This window comes from Oenanthe melanoleuca, chromosome 2 (genome assembly GCF_029582105.1).
Source record: "Oenanthe melanoleuca isolate GR-GAL-2019-014 chromosome 2, OMel1.0, whole genome shotgun sequence".
Lineage (NCBI taxonomy): Eukaryota > Metazoa > Chordata > Aves > Passeriformes > Muscicapidae > Oenanthe > Oenanthe melanoleuca.
Window position 1 is genome coordinate 93,680,595 of NC_079335.1, and position 17,339 is coordinate 93,697,933.

The window sequence follows — 17,339 nt, forward strand, 5'->3', positions numbered from 1 at the left end:
ACCAGGAGGTCAGCATTCTCCCTGGTAGGTTTCTACACCTCATCCAGGTACTCTTGATTGCCCACATTCACCAAAATCACCCCTATTGTTTCCTGCATTTTAGACACAAAGTTCAGTTTAAACAGGACGGCCTCAACTTTAGCAGAAAACAAAGATGAACAACTTCCATTGCTCAAAAGAATCATCTCCCCCAAGGATATGATGGACACAATATGCCCCTTCTTTTCTCTGGAGCAAAAACTGTACATACCACTGTGCAATCGCTCTGTGTAATTTAAACAGCACTGAGGAAAGTTCAATATCAGAGATCTCGTCTTTAGAGGCTCCAGCAGGTCTCGGGCCCTGTACAAATGCGCCATCTCCTGGGCAGAAATTTTCAGCTAAAACACCGGAGGAATCTCGGCATTTTGGGGAACATTCCAACTATCACCGCCTAAAAAAAAGATATGAAAGGGTTGACAGTGCTGGGAGGTAACCAGCCTGACTCCACCATGGAGAATTTCTTCATGGCTGCTTAATTCCAAAGGCCTTTAAGCAAGAATCAGTGTCTTTAAAACTCCTAAGCACAATTCCAAGTATAGTAAATTAAATGGAAACAAAAAAAAAATTCAGGTGTTCATTTCCCTCCATTTCAGCACATACAAAAACATAATAGAGTGCATATATATGAGTATATAAACATATAATAAACTCATTCATGATAGCTTTGATTCTGGAAATCTTTGGTTAGTATTTTGATTGCATGAGGGAAATCTAATTCTGTATAAAATTTAGGCAAAATTACTTCCACTCTCCTCACAGACCTAATTAAATGCTGCCAAGACTTTTGCCCCATATTTAGAACTCACCATGTGAATCACTAAGAAACCAGTGGGAGGTAAGAGCACCCATTGTCTTTCCATTCTCCTGAACCACTTGGCCATTCCACATTTTACCCAGACTCTTTACAGAACAGACCAGCATCCAGCACTTAAATCTTAAATCCACATTCTGCTTGCTTTAAAACACACTACTTCTGAAACTCAGAGTTCCTGTGAGTTAGTATCATTTCTGCAAGAGCAGATATCCTTCTCAGATATTCCCCTTATGATAAATTCTAAGAAAAGGAAGAAGAAAGCAAAACTTCACAAACTGAGCTGGACTATCAGATACAGACGTGTTCTTCTTGTCTGTGAAAATACAGAACAAGTTAATCATGCTGTCTAAGATCTCTTCTTTACAAAAAAAGTTTTCTCTCTGCATCACATGTCCCTGAAAGAGTAGCCCCTCACTGTTCCCACCTTTTTTCTACCACCAAGCTGTCCAAGCTGGAATGAAAAATTCTCCGTTCCTCCTGGCAACTTACAGCTGTCACAGACCCACTGAAGTATTTAAGCTCACACCTTTGCTTAGGCCAATTTGACCCTGCAAGTAAGATGGAAGTGGGCTTTAGAGTTTTAAAACATGGAATCTTAGAACAGACTAGGCTAGAAGTCATCTGGCCCAACTTTTTCATGGGAAAGAGCCATGATGAGATTATCCAGAACCCTGTCCAATTCATCTTAAAACTGTCTACCATATCCCTGGGAAGGTAATTCTGGTTTACTCCCTTCTTAGATATGAATAAGAAAAAAAAATAGAAAAAAAATATTAGCCATGTGTCTATGCCAGCCTAGTGATGCCTAAAGCACAGGCATCTTATCCACTACCACAGCAATCCTACAGGCTCTAGCTGCAGGATCAGGGATCACATAATCCCACAAGCAATCTCCAGACACAAACAGAAACCATACAGTTTTGCGAACCACTTCTTAATTTTTCTGTTTTTCTAAACTGCATATCATTCAAAAGTAATCTTTTCCCCAGTTCACACAGCCTCCTGAGTGCCTTAACAAGCTAATGCAAGCTTCTTGTGACAGGGAGAAAAAAAAGCATTAAAACCATACATTAATTCCTTCATGTGCTCCTTTCCCTTTTTATGCAGGGGATTTGGATAAGTTAAGGAAACATTCATGTCTGACCATTGTGATGTCACTCCAGCAGTCACACTTGCACCACCCCAGGCTTCACCTACTGGGACCAAAGCCCCTTGGCAGCAGGTGGCTTCAGCAAGCCAAAAGGTGTCCCAGCTGTCTCCCTACACACACCTCTCTCACAGTCAGACAGGTTTCCAGGAGCACAGTCCCAGAAGTCTTGTTCCTTTAAGTCATTTAATCGTGGTGCAGCAGCACCACAACAGCTCAGGCTGATGGCTCTGGGGAGGGACCCCAAACAAAGGGACCTCTGGGCTTTTGTATCCCTGTGGTCTGTGGACTGTCCTTCACACACACTTCATGCCCCTTACATGTGCCTCTTGGCCACGATAGTTGGTCTGGAGTCTCCTTTTTGTTTATTTGGGTTTAGAGTCCCTTAGTGACTGCCAAAGACACCACACACCCCTCTCTGTCTGGTGCCTCAGGTCTGCATGCCCTTTGTTAGGTCAGGGACCATTCTCCACCCAGGGTACAACCCACAGCCTGCACTGCAGCTGCTCACTGAGCTGCCTGCACTGGGAGTATTCCTCAACTCTGCAGCTGCCACGTATTTTGTTTTACTCTCCTGTCTTCCTGGATAACCTTTGCCCACCAACAAGCACTGAAGTGCTTGTGAGGCAAGGTGATGCTCTGGGGACTGCTCCCCACTCAGCAGTTGCCCAGCATGCAGCATGCCTCACCATTTGGTCAAGTGTTTGCTTGATTCCTGCTGCTGAGGGACACTTGTCTGGCTCTCACTCACCTTTGGTGCCTGCCCTAGTCCTTGTGGGGTTCTTGCCTAAATGGCAAGCAGGACTGCTAGGATGCAAAAGCAAATGCAAACCTCCAGGGCCAGAGACAACAACCCCCAGCTGATCTCAGAAACACACATTGTCACACAGATCCCAGAGTGACTCAGATATTGTATTCATCCAAACTACCCAAAACTGCACTGCAAAAGACCACGTGGACAGCCCACAAATATATTTGCCTACAGTCAGACAAGAATGTCACATTGTGGTACATTATCAGAGCACATTTATCTATCTGGCATAATTAGTTCTCTTCATACTTCTAAATATGTTCCATGAGATGTGCATTTGCCACTGGCAATTCTTACTGACTGTAAAATTCAGATGATTCTTTCAATCATTTCTAATACAGATACAGAAACTAATTCAGCAAAGCAATTAAGTTTGCTTATCATCTATCATTCTCTCTCCATATTACAAAGCACTGAATCAGAAGCTTCACCAATCCATATATGTATTTTAACATGAAATTGGTGGTAGAATGGTTGCTATTTTAATTGAACAACCAGCTGCTGAAATCATGTACCTATGAACAATTTCACTGGTTTAATTTTTACCCACATAAGTGTATTTTCAGATTTCATTATGCTAACATTCAGAAAGCAATTGCATTTTTTTCAAAAATATTTTTCAAAAGCATTATTGTAATCTTTTCTAAAATCTCACAATAACTATTCCAAGATTTTTTCTGTTTTTAAACATTAAGCTACACAGCTATGACACATTTCATCATACTTATCCAGACTTTGATATAATCTCTTATCTTAATAAAGATCTCACTTTTCAGTGTCTATAACATTTAGATTTGGAAAGAATATGTATCAGCAGATATTGTTTTTCCTAAATAGTTTTTTGACATACACAATTTCATGTCGAGTCCAGCATTTATAAATTATTATCAAGACTCAGATACTGAGGCTTTTTACTGAAAGTTGGAAAACTATAACCTTTCCTTTGAACAAGAAACAAAAGTAAGCCACTAACTTGATTCCAGGTCTTGAAGACTTAAAAACCACAACCAACAAATGATGGCCAGCTCTTCAGAGAAGTCTGAGAGGCTCAGCAGCACTGATGGCTTTACTGTGAAGAAATTCAAGTTCTTAGTGGTGAAACAGCAGCTGTGTAACTTACCTGTGGCAAACAGGGCCCATTTGAACACTACACAGGTGGCAAAGTACTTTACTAGATAGACTGGATGTTTCTCTAGCACTCAGGAGGATAGGCATGGGGGGAAGGGTTGCGTCTTCTTTGTTGGTGAGTTAGGCTATGAAAAATATAACAACTTACTGGATAGGGAGCACAATAGCTGTTGTATGCAAACAACACTAACTCCTGAAGTACACTACAGCTCAGTAACCAGCTACATGCCATACCACAGGCTCATCAACAGGTGGAAGTGAAGTTCATCTTGGATCATTGCTTGTAGTGAAACTCAAATGAGAATTGAAAGATCTTTTATACTGTTCTAGTAACGTGAAGGAGGAAAGAGTCTTCACATCACGATGGGAAATTCTCTGAATGGGAAAATTTTACTTCAACAAAAATGTGTACAAAAGCAGACTGAGGTCATCAAACACTTCAACTCCTAGTCACAATTGTTATGAGGAACAATAAGACAATATTTAATCCTGCTAAGGTGAAATATGATCATCTTGCAGTTTCTTATTTGCCTATTTCATGCACATTTCATGAACAGACTGTCTCAGTTGGAAGGGACCCACACTGATCATTCAGTCCAACTGCCTGACCACTCCAGGGCTGACCAAAGGCTTAAGCACATTATCAAGGGCAGTGTCCAAATGACTCTTAAATGCTGAAAGGCAAGGCCAGGCATGACCAGCTCTCGAGGAGGACTGCTCCACAAGGTTTAGTCTTGGAGAAGAAATGTTTCCTTATGTCAAGTCCGAACCGTACTGACTGAGACAGCTTTCAGCCATTCCCAGTCTTGGCACTGTGTACCAGGGAGAAGAGATCAGCACCTGTGTCTCCACTGCCCCTCCTCAGGAAGCTACAGAGAGCAGTGTAGTCACCCCTGAGCTTCCTTCTCTCTGAACTGTATAAGCCCAGTGTCCTTAGCTGCTCCTCAGAGAATATACCTGCTAGCTTTGCTGCCCTCCTCAGATTAATTTAGAACCATCACATCCTCTTTACATGGTGGATCTCACATGATACCCAATTGTAAGGCTGTGCCAACAGTGAATACAGCAGGATAATTGTCACAGCTTTGGAGACAGGCACACGACTGAACACACCATGTTCATGTGACACAGCCCGGACTTATTGATGCACGTCCCCTTTTACAGGGGGTTCAAAATTCCCACACTTGAACACCTGACTGATCAAGGTCTCAACACCACCCAGCTCACTGGCCAATGATATGTCTGCATTCAGGACTGCATGGAATTGGCTGGGGTCCCTGCTTGGAACTCAAATCTAGCCTATCACTGTTTTACCCAGGGACTTGTTCACTTCTAATCTCTTACGAACCAGGCTGGGGCCGTTATGGCCCATTTTATCTGTGCAGCTTACAGACCAGCTGTAGCTGTCACAGATAGTCACCTCTTTGGACTGACTGTGTTTGATGCATGCCAGGACAGTTTGCCCTCTGGGCTGCCCATGCTCACACTGCTGCCTGATAATGAGCCTGCTGCTGATCAGCAATCCTAGCCTCCTTCCTGCAAGGCAGCTCCCTAGCTTCTCCTCACTCACAATTTGGACTTGTGTCAAGTGCTACTCCATCCTAGGTGCATTTGGAACTTCTTAAATTTATTCCCTTTAATCACTGTCCAATGCTCCAATCCCTCTGCAAGCCATCTTGTCCCTCGGGAGTGCCAACAGCACTTCCAAGTTTGGAATCATCAGCAAACTTGCTCATGGTGCATTCAACTCCTGCATCCAGATCACCAAGAAATATATTGAACAGAACTGGCCGTAGGATTGATCCCAGGGGAACACCACTGGTGACCAGTCACCAGCCAGATGTGTCCCTGTTCTCTGCAACCCTTGAGCTCTGCCCTTCAGCCAGATCTTCACCCAGCACACCATGAACCCACTCATCCCACAGCTGCACAACTTGTCCAAAGAACAGCCTTACCATGTGAAATACCTGAATGTTTATCTTTGCTTGTTCATGCAGCTATGCTTTACCTACTAACCTGTCTTTATCAACTCAACCCATGAGTTTTCCCACTCCCACTCTTCCAGATCTCTCACTGCAGGAGGGTGAGAGAGTGGCTGAGTGGGGTTGTCACTGCTTGCATTGCCAATGCCAGTCAGCAGGTCCAGGGTCAGCTGGGGGGGAACAACCTCCACTCAGACAAGCTCTGCCTTCTGCCTGTTGTGCTCTGGTGTCCATCACAAACAGGTACAAACCAAGAAGTAGAAAAACAGAGTAACAGCTCCCAGACAGCTGCTCAGGAAACCTCCATAGGGCTGTGCTATTGTCAGCTGCATCACTACAGCTTTGTGTCTACATCATTTCATCAGCTGGCAAGAGGTCAGATCAGGAGTAGACAAAAAGGAAAAAAACCCCCAGTATTTCTATTTAGTTTTTTTCACTGCACTTAGCCTTTTATTCTCAAAAAGTTCTCAGAAATGGCTGATTACATGAGAAGTTGAGCTGTAAGTTTTAAAAATAAGCATGTTTCTAACCCCGAAGAATTTCTGGAGGTCTAGCCCCCCAGGAACCCTCAAAACCACAAAGCAACCTTTGATTTCTAGAGTTTCTTTGCAATTTTTCATTTCTCAAGGTCAGCATTTTTTTGTCAACAGGAAAAGGATTTTACAGTTTCCTTAATGACCTCTTTTTGTCTAGATCTTCCACTTATCAATTTTTTCCTATATTACTGCCCTTATGCAAACCTAAATGTAAGGCAAATGAAAATCTGAATCACCTATACTTTAACTAGAGTAGAAATATATATTTTAAAAAGAAACCAAATTAAATTCCCATTTATTCCCCCTCTTCACAATATCCCACTTTTCAAAAACCCTAGATCTAGTTCTGCAGCCTCCTTTTTTTCCAAGGCTCAAGTTTATGTGTTTTTTTCATAGAATACCTTCCTCTCTAGGCATGTTACTCTTCCTTTCTCAGTACAGCCAAAAGAACCTTGTGGACAGTGGGCAAGATTCTTTTAAGAGCACAGAAGTTTAAGGACAAAATTGAAAAAAAAAAAAACCCAACAAAACAAAACAGGTCTGGAATGTCCCAAACAAACAAAATTAGAGATACAGACAGGTTCAGAGATACTAAGTCAACCTCAGCTACTGCAATTAAATATAGGAGGAATAGGTCAAAGTCATTATTTTTTTGACACACACCTCTACAACTTTACCCACATCAGAAATCACAATTCACAAATTTACCACAGTATTAATGTTCACAGGCATTTGCCAACAACCACTTGTCTAGTTTAAAGACAAAGACTTGAGACTGGATTTTTACATGCAAGCATCTACCATTTTATAAATTATTAATCACCCTCCCCTAAACAAAAATAAAAATAATCAAATCAGGTCTTGTGAGACATTTTAGTGATTACTTCTCTTTTACAGTGATTCTATGCTTTCAAACTCATGAGAGATTTAATCTTCCCAATATTTTCTAAAAATTTTATTGATTAGATATTAGCAACATCTTGCCTGAGTCTGAAAATAAATACACACTTAGATAGCCTTCCTGTGAACACAGTACTTTAAAAAGCCTTTGTGTGTTGTGGTTTGACATTGGCCCAACACCAAGCACCAACAAAAGCCACTTGCTCACCCTCCCCTGCCACAGCTGGGCAGAGGAGAGGAAAAAAAATTAATGAAGGCTTAATGAGTTAAGGACCAGGAGAAAACACTTCAAGGGCAAAACAGGCTCAACTTAAAGATGTAAAGTGAATTTATCACTAACCGAATCAGAAGAGGATAATGAGAAGTAAAATAAGCCCTTAAAAACACCTTTTCCCCCCAGCCCCTCCCTCCTTCCTACTGACAGTGCAGGAAGAAAGGCATGGAGGTTTTGATCAGGAGTCCTTCCCTGTGAGACTGGAGAGACAGTTTTCCATGAACTTCTCTGGTGTGGTTCCACTCTCATGAGCAGCAGTTCTCCCAATACTGTTGTGGCATAGGTCACTCTTCCAGGGGTGCAGTCCTCCAAGGACAGGCTGCTCCAGCCTGGAAGCAGGGACCCCTCTCTCCATCGGGTCTCCCACTGGATCACAGCCTCCTCCAGGCATCCACCTGCTCCAGTGTGGGCACCTCCCCATGGGCTGTGGGTGGATCTCTGCATCCCCCATGGATCCCATGGGCTGTGGGTGGATCTCTGCATCCCCCATGGATCCCCATGGGCTGTGGGTGGATCTCTGCATTCCCCGTGGATCCCATGGGCTGTGGGTGGATCTCTGCATCCCCCATGGATCCCCATGGGCTGTGGGTGGATCTCTGCATCCCCCATGGATCCCCATGGGCTGTGGGTGGATCTCTGCATCCCCCATGGATCCCATGGGCTGTGGGTGGATCTCTGCATCCCCCATGGATCCCATGGGCTGTGGATGGATCTCTGCATCCCCCATGGATCCCATGGGCTGTGGGTGGATCTCTGCATCCCCCATGGATCCCCATGGGCTGTGGGTGGATCTCTGCACCCCCATGGATCCCATGGGCTGTGGGTGGATCTCTGCATCCCCCATGGATCCCATGGGCTGCAGGGGCACAGCTGCTTCACCATGGTCTCACCACAGCCTGCAGAGGAATCTCAGCTCTGGCACCTGGAGCACCTCCTGCCCCTCCTTCTGCACTGACTTTGGTGTCTCCAGGTTGTTTCTCTCACACGTTCTCACCTCCTCCTCTTCTCCACGAAGCCTGAGAGATAGGCTGGAAATAAATCCCCACAGACTGATGTCTATAGAGGAGGTGTTTATTGCAGCACTGGACATGATGGGATATCTCTGCCTAACTCACCCACCTTTGTCAAGTGCTGTGGTGTATTTATAAAATAAGTATTGCTTAGTGTTACTGTGTCACTACAACATCAACATATACATGCCAGAACTAATTTACATAGCATGGTTGTAAATAGTTATTTTGCACTGTGTTTGCATCTCCCCATCTTGGGGCTCATCAGGGCTCTTTGATGAAAGCTTCCAAGGTCTTCTGAACTTTTCAACTTTGTCTTTGGAGCATGCACAGTTACAGTGTTCCTTGGTCTGTCTGGTCTTAACTGGCCTAAATTCTTTGTTTTGTGGCTAATTGGCTTTGCACTTGCCAATTTTTCATTAGCACTATACTTATCTATCTCTAAAGCTATCACCCCAGTGAGTTTTTTCTTCTTTTCTGTCTATTCAGCATTAACCATATACTAGCCATTACATTGTATGAAAAGTTATTTATATCAGGTTCTATAGGTATAAAAGTTATGATTGAGGTTATACAGATATAAAAAACTATGATTCAGGTTATATAGATATCAGGTTATAGAGATATATAAAAAGTCATTATTTAGGTTATATTGATATGAGATTATATTGGTATCTTATAACTCAAGCTATATAAGCACTTTGTAACTTTGATCTAAGTTATATAGGCATCATCTGGCTAGAAAGAACTGTGCCCCTACTTTTTTATTTTTCTTCCTAATTATGTTATCACGGAAGTGTTACCATCATCTCTCATTGGCCCAGCTTTGGCCAGCAGCATGTCCACCTTCAGAGCCACTATGGATTGGCTCTGCCAAACATGGTGGAAGCTTCCAGCAGCTTCCCACAGGAGCCTCTGTGCCCCCCCGACTGCTACCAAAAAACAGACCATGCAAAGCCAGTACATTTTCCTGTGTGACAGTGCACACAGGAAAATTTATTCTCAGACTGCATGTCACTCAATGAACTGGACTAAGGTTCAGGCATGAAAGTATTCCACACCTAACAAATCTATCAGAGGTAGGAGCAAGCAAAATTCTGAAAATATTCAACATGGTATTCTACCAAAATGAGGCACAGAAGTCGTAAGTTATAGTGAAAGGTGACTAAATATTACCACTGAAGAAACTCAAATCATGTTTATTCCATTTTTGCTGAGAAACAGGTATGACTGTAAGAAGTAATACAGAAAAAATATCAAATATGGATGTTCTACAATTGGTGTGAGATCGAATATGTATTTGTCAGAAACAATTCACATACAGGTTTCAGTGCATGTATGTATCATATACTGTAGTTATGCCACTACATGATCAATACCATCTTTAGGGATTTTCTTCCTAACTGCCTTGTAACAAAACATGTTAAGTCACATTTCCTCATAAAAATCCTTAACAGACTTCTAAGTGCTATTTCAAATACCTGGTACCTGGTACTTATTATGGAAAATTGTTTGAGTGCTCCAACAAGGAAAATTACTTCATCTAGCAGTTACTTTCAGGAGTTGTTGTCTTTTTGTCAGTTGGAGCAAAACATGCTTACACATGAGAATATGACTCCAAGTTGGCTGTAGAACTAAGTTATATTACCATGTGCTTCGGTAGGAGTTTCACATTAGCTTGCAAACAGAAGAGCAGTAAACATAAACAGGCAGGTCTCCTGGGCCAATTCCATCCCACATTTTGATTCCCCATCCATAAAAACATTTTAGCCAAGTTCCTTTTCCTGTATTGTCTTTCACACCTGCCATCTGCTTTACAAAGAAAGCACAACTTGCATATAATACAGGTGGCAACAGAAACAAATCCAAAAGTCAGATTTCATTAGACTGGATATGAATAGCTGTAGATATTTAAAACAAAATTTGACAGTATGCAACAGAAAATAAGTCATTGTTACATAAAAAGCTAGTTCTGCCTTTTTAAAAACTCTTCAAATAATTCTACCAAAGACATTATAAGATTTTTACAATTATGAAAATGTATTTTAGTAATTTTATAGACTTAGTTTTTTTAAAGGTCACGCAGAAATTTGAGGTGCATCCATTTGTAAACACTGCTTATCTTACTGTAAAGGCACCAATGGTTAGTTGCAACCCTTCCACAATGCACTGCCAAAATTGTGTTCCTAAAGAATAAATCTTCACAATGCAAAGCACCACCTGTTTGTGGGTCACAGAATCATAGATCATAGAACGGTTTTGAGTTGGAAAGGATCTTAAAGATCTTTACAAGGGCAGGAAGACCTTCCACTAGATCAGGCTGCTTAAAGCCAAATCCAACCTGGCCTTGAACACTTTCAGGGATGATGGGGCATCCACAGCTCCCCTGGACAACCTGTTCAAGTGCCTCACGACCCTTTGACTCAAAGAACTTCCTCTTGTAAACTTACCTTCTTTGTTTAAAACCATTACTCTGCTACCCATCATCCAATCACTACACTGCCTGATGAAGAGTCCCTCCTCATCTTTGCTTTAGGCCTTCTTTAAGTACTGGAAGGCTGTGGTCTCCCTGGAGCCTTCACTTTATTAGGCTAAACAATCCAAACTCACTCAGCCTGTCTTCATAGAGGAGGTGCTCCAGCCCTCTGACCATCTCCATGGAGACAGCATTGTTTCATTAAGAGGAAGTCATGGCTGGTGATGAAATGACTGGCTTTGCTCGAGGGAAACCAGCAGATACTGTCTTCCTGGACCTCAGTATGGCCTTTGACACTGTACTGGCTAACACCCTCATAGACAAGCTGTTGATGTAGCTAGACGGGCAGACAGTAAAATGGAATGAAAACTGTCTGCATAGCTGGGCACTGACAGTGCTGATGAGCAGTGCAAGGTCTAGTTGGAGGCCAGTAACTAGTAACTAGTGGTCTACCCCACACTGAGTCTGGCCCTTTATAACATGTTAATCATGACCTGGACGGATGATCAGGCAGAGTGTATACTCAGAGTTTGTCAATGACAAAACCTGAGGCTGTGGAAGCTGTGCAGCCTGGCAAAGGCTCAAGAGAGCTCATCAATGTGTGTAGATATAGGGAGGGTGCCAGGCTCTTTCCACTGGTGCCCCATAACAGGACTAGAGGTGATTTGCATAAACTGAAACTTGGCAGGTCACCTCTGAATATCAAAGAACACTGTGAGGGTGACTAAGAACTACCACCAATTGACCAGGGAGACTGTGGAGATTCTACCCCTGGTGAATTACAGCTGTTTGGACAAATGGCTCTTGATGTCCCTCTTAAAACAAGAGAGGTGGACTAGATGGTCTCCTTAGGCCCCTTCCACCCTCAACCACCCTGTGACTCTGCAAATAACGAAACATTAAAACTGGTCCAAACATTTGTACAGAGTGAGACACTGAATGACTTCAAAGGAAGGGAATAGTTCCAGTCTGATATCCCTTGTAATGACATATAATGCAAATCCCTCCTCAGTTTTTTCAGCAAGATCCTTTAATTCTCTAAAAAACTCCCCTTTGCCCTCTTGGTACTTTGCCAGATGTGCTAAGCCTCCAGCAAGCTTCCTGTTTCTGACTTTGGCTTTTAAAAAATTCTTCAGCTATTTGCCCTTTTCATTTCCTTTGTCCACATCGCCTGGACATAGTTTACACTACTGTAACCTTTATTCTAGGTATCACCAGCAGAAGCAGATGAGGGATTTACTCTGCCTGCTGGGCCAAGATTTTTGTTCCAAGAGTTTTCTAACACAAACATTTAAAAAATTACAAGGCAGCAGCTCCTGCCCCTTTTATGAAGAGTCTGGCTGTATATTTAAAGATCTCTCCAAAGAAATTACATAACTGACAAAAAACAGCCTTTCAAACACAAAAACACATTAAGGCCAAGAGCTGACTTGTTTAGTCTTGCCAAAAGAAGACTGAGGGACACAAGGGGGAGCAGATCTCCTGCTATAAATATCTCAAGGAGAGAACATTTATTCATACTAAGGGAACACTGGCAGAAGAACAACTGCATATAAACTAGTTGTGAATATATCTAGGGTGAATCCTGAAAGCAGATTTTCTTCCACTGGAGCAAAGAGACTCCAGAGCAGCCTTAAAATGCACCCCACAGCAGCACACATACACAATGGCATCCAGGTTTAAGGAAAAGAGTTTAACAGGAGAGACTGGACTCTTGACACAGAAGATCCATTTTACTATTGCATCCTTGTAATCTGCTCCACATTATAATTCGTTCTAATAAAAAAAACACTTTTAATGAATAACTGTCACTTTACAACCATGCATAAACCTCATAAGCATAAACCTCATAAGCCTGCTGTGATGAATGATAGTCAAGCCCACCGAATGAAAAATTCCTGCCAGTGTATGCCTCACAGAAAAGGCATAAGCATGACACAGCAGCGTTTATCAGGCTCAGAAATAATCCTAATAAAGCATGTATATAACTCAACCTTCACTGTGCGTCTGATGCACTGACTTTGTACCTGTTTCAGCCAGGGGTTAAATTTCTCACCCACCTCTGGAAGGTTTTCCAGTGTAAGCACTGTGGAGACACAGTTAAATGGTTACAACACCTCATAGGAAATCATATTCTTCCTTCTTACACTGAAATATGCAATGCAGGCAATAGATACTTTTATACCATTATAGCCACAAATTAACTAGGAAAATCATATGCTTTAACTGACTTGAACCACTAACACAGGCCCATGTGAAGTCCTTGAAAGAAACTTCAAACATTTCTTACAACTAAACCCCAGCACTCAAATTATTCTTAATTCATGAAGAAGGTTTTGTTATTACCTGATTTCAAATGCCAGAAGGTAACTTTCACTCAGAACAGACTGCTCTGTGACATCATGTGGTGAAATTTCACATTTGTAATTTTATTATAATCTGAAAGAGGCAGTATCTGAAGGGCAGAGAAAATGACTATACAAAGAATTTATAGAAAATTCATTTATATATTGAAGACCTTTAGATGCTTCTTTACAATTTCAAGAAAAAAGTGAAAATTTTCACTAGTAGAAAAAAACCAAGAAACATTAAATATTTAATGATATTGTTGGATACAGTGAAACTGTTTAATTAAAAATGTGGCTTTTAGCATTTTTGTAGTTTAACACTGTATGATTATAATAGTATTTTTACTAACCACATTAACAGGAGTCTGGCTAAATCTATGTGTCAATTTGCTGCCATTAGTTATGAAATTGCATATACACATCTACAAAAATCTTGAAAGAAAGTGCTATATAAAAATTAGTCTTGTATTTTTCATGAACATATAAGTTCCATGAATATTTTTCTACACAGACTACATAATAGTACATACTGAATTATCTTGCTTTGTGCATTTTTAATTCATTAAAAAGCAAATGCACATGCCAACATACCATCCAAAGGAATGCAAAATAGAAAAATCTCCCTTAGAAACAGGGTAACTTCTTTTTTCCCATTTAGTAAGTAGAGCTAAACTCCCAGAAAATACCACCAGGAGTATCAGCACACAATCCCTCATGCTTTTAAATTCAGCAGACCTTGAGAAAGTACAAGGAATAAAAAATAAGGTCCTGAATGGAAATGACAATACACGGGAAAAAAAAGACATTTTATTTTCAGCCCAAAGGCCAACACTTAGTGTCTAAGAAGACACACTAAAATTTATTATCTACAGAAGTGAAAAAATATAGTAAAAAAAAAAATCCTCCTCATTTCAATTCTTATAACGCATCAGATTAAAATCTAATTGAGACTTAAATCTGTTTGAGATGTCAGTTGAAGAAATTCTCTGAGCTCCAACAGGGTGATGAGATTAGGCAATTGGAATCTTTGTACATCAAAATAATCTTAAAAGAAAACTTGCTGTCACATTTTATAAAAGGAGCAAGATTCCTAAAAGTAAGAACTGCATTCTTTTTTTTTGGATGGTACATAAACACTGTTTAAATAGTATACCTCTGTGCCAAAAGAACAGAATTATATGTTACTAATCAGAGGAACTTGCCTTTGTTGCTTCAATGGTAGCTATTGAATTCCACACTTTGGCTTGCTTCACCCTTCTACAGATATCCAATGCCCACTTACTCCCAATAAACCACTTTCTGGTCCAAAGATATTAAACGTCAAATATTTCTTCTCTCTCTCCCTTCCTCACCACCTTCCTTTTAAAAAGCATAAAGTTATTTACACAAAATTGGTAGTTGCACAAATAATTTTGTACCTATGGTCACTGAATAAGGTTTAACATGGTCCTAATACTTCAGAAAATTACAAAACCCCCCCTATTTTATACTGGACAAATGTAGTTCAAATTGGTGGATAAAAGGACTAAAATCTACGAGTGGATAAAGTGGCTCATGTATCAACATGCAAAATACAGAATGTTATTTTATTCCACAGGTTATTAATATAATGTTGACAGCCACACATGAAAGAAATAGAAGCAATTAAATTTTTCAGCACTTGCCACACTAAAGTTCAATTATAACCATCAGTTCTCATACAGGGCTCTAGTATTTCTGGTTTTGAATGAATGGGAACTACACAGGAGATCTCAGTGACTTACTCTCCTTGTGCAGACTTCCACTGTAACCTACTGCATCAATTTTCTGTAAAGCAAAATAGCATTTTCTTACGCATTTCAAATATCAATTTGTAAAGAAAGATGAAGAGATGTGTACAAGTGTACATATGAATGTAGAAGTCATGACATAATTGCTCTCAAGAAATGAAGCAAAGTACCAAAATAAATTCCATTCTCTTTCAGATTCCCTAACTCAAGAAATAAAAAATCCAATTGAGTTCCTACAGATAAAAAGGTAAAAAAATCTTAAAAACTGCAGCAAAATAATGGGGTAAAATACTCCATAAATATAATTACATATTATGTAGGGGATTGAAACAGTGTTGCAGAGACAGAAAATGGGAATTGTCTTGTCACTGTAAGACAAAATACCAGCCTATTGTCTCTAGAATGGCACAGGCTACACACACATTTACTTACACAAGATAGTGCTGGAGTTCACTGGTCTACATTAAGAATTATGTCTGACATACCAAGATCTGAGATCCACTATAAATGATCTGCCACAGGTAAAAATGCATAAATTATACAATCTTCCTCTTTGCTTTTCCCTCATTTTATCCTGTACTTACTAAAATGCTTCATCTTCCCAGCCTGGTTTTCTGTATTAAAAAAATTACAAAACCCCCCCTAATTATAGCAGATTTTCACACTTTTTTTTTTATTCTGCCACTTCTGCTCCATTGAAAAATTTTCAAACTAAAATATCTCAGCCTTCTTAACACTAACTACAGCTACTCCATTCTCATCAGAAAACAACTTGCACAAACCTTCTCTTCACATACATCTTCCCTTTTCTCCATTCAGTTCCCATCACTGATCACAAAGACACAGGGAAGAGCAAATAGTTTTCCTCAGATGATCATTCTCCTAAAAGCATGTTTGCAAGGTCTGTAAGTACCATTGATGCAACCATGGCAAGTGCCTTTGTGGAGGTTTTACAAAACACTTCCTGAACATAAAAATAGCGTAATTTAGTAAGTATTTCTACTCCAATAAATTGCAAGAAACAGCATATGAAGATATATTAGAAACCCATCAGGAGAAAAGTTCTTCATTTATGCTTCATTCAGGTAAAGGCTACGTGGTTTTGGGTGGCCCCCAGCTTCTTTTGTTTTGTCCTCTGATATAAAAATGAAGAAATAATGCTTTGTGAGGCACCTTGAAACAAAAGCCTGAGCTCTCACAAACACAATACACAGATCACCCTTGGCTTTCCTTATTGGGAATGACAGTATTCAGACATTGTTGCTGAACAGCATTTCTCCTTCTCATAGTGATTTCCTTTGGTGAAGTCAGCGAAGAGCTCTGATTCAAGGATGGAAATGCATCAGATCTTCTTCTGGGATCCAATCATGACCTTTGATACAAAGTTCACAATGGCACTGGCAGGTTGTTCTGGATCATGCTCTGCAAAGAGGTGGCATACGTTGTCTGTGGCACTGCCTTGCTTCCTGGCAATGAACCCAAACACTCTGCAAGGGCAGCAATCACAGTATGTCAGAGAACTGACAGGCAGGCATTGCCTCACTTCATAAAACAGAAAAGATACTTCAGAAACCAAGCACACATAGCAGACTTCTCTCTTCTGATGGACAAGGCTCCACACGACTGTTAAACACAGCAGTCCAGATGGACCAGCCACTCAGAAGAGAACCAGGGAAGGAGGCTGTCCCCTTCCTTCTACTCTGTCCATACGGCATCCTGTACTGCTTGCTGTCAGGGACAGGCTGCTGACCCTAGAGATATATTTAATCTGATTCAGTACTGCTGTTCTCTTACCTAGTTTGGGGGGCAGGTGGTGTGGTGTATCAGGGATTGCCCAAAGAGAAGATTCTGAGGACCACACACCTTGATGGACAGAGTACTGGAAAAAGGATTTAAACCATCTATTTCTGTTCCTTTCCAGAAACAAGTGCTGAGCCTCTCCATTTAAGTTATTTATTTTGATTGAAGGGTGACAACAACGTTCGCCTTCAACAGAAGACACTTTGCAACCCACAAGTAATCATGTATTTATGCCACACATTAATACTACTAGGAGTGTTTTCATCTATGTACCAGGAGAGGGATTTTTTCTAAAGCTATCA

At 40.9% G+C, this 17,339-nt stretch overlaps 1 protein-coding gene across 5 annotated transcripts in view; it reads right to left on the minus strand.

The window, feature by feature from the left end:
* Nucleotides 1-13,528: 13,528 nt before the first annotated feature.
* Nucleotides 13,529-17,339, minus strand: part of TNS3 (tensin 3) — a 185,138-nt gene continuing 181,327 nt past the window's right edge. For all 5 annotated transcript variants that reach the window (XM_056486183.1, XM_056486182.1, XM_056486180.1 and 2 more), the window contains one exon: nt 13,529-16,724. In XM_056486183.1, coding sequence (XP_056342158.1) covers nt 16,580-16,724 — 145 coding nt within the window. In that variant the 3' untranslated portion in view covers nt 13,529-16,579. The remainder of the gene's footprint in view (nt 16,725-17,339) is intronic.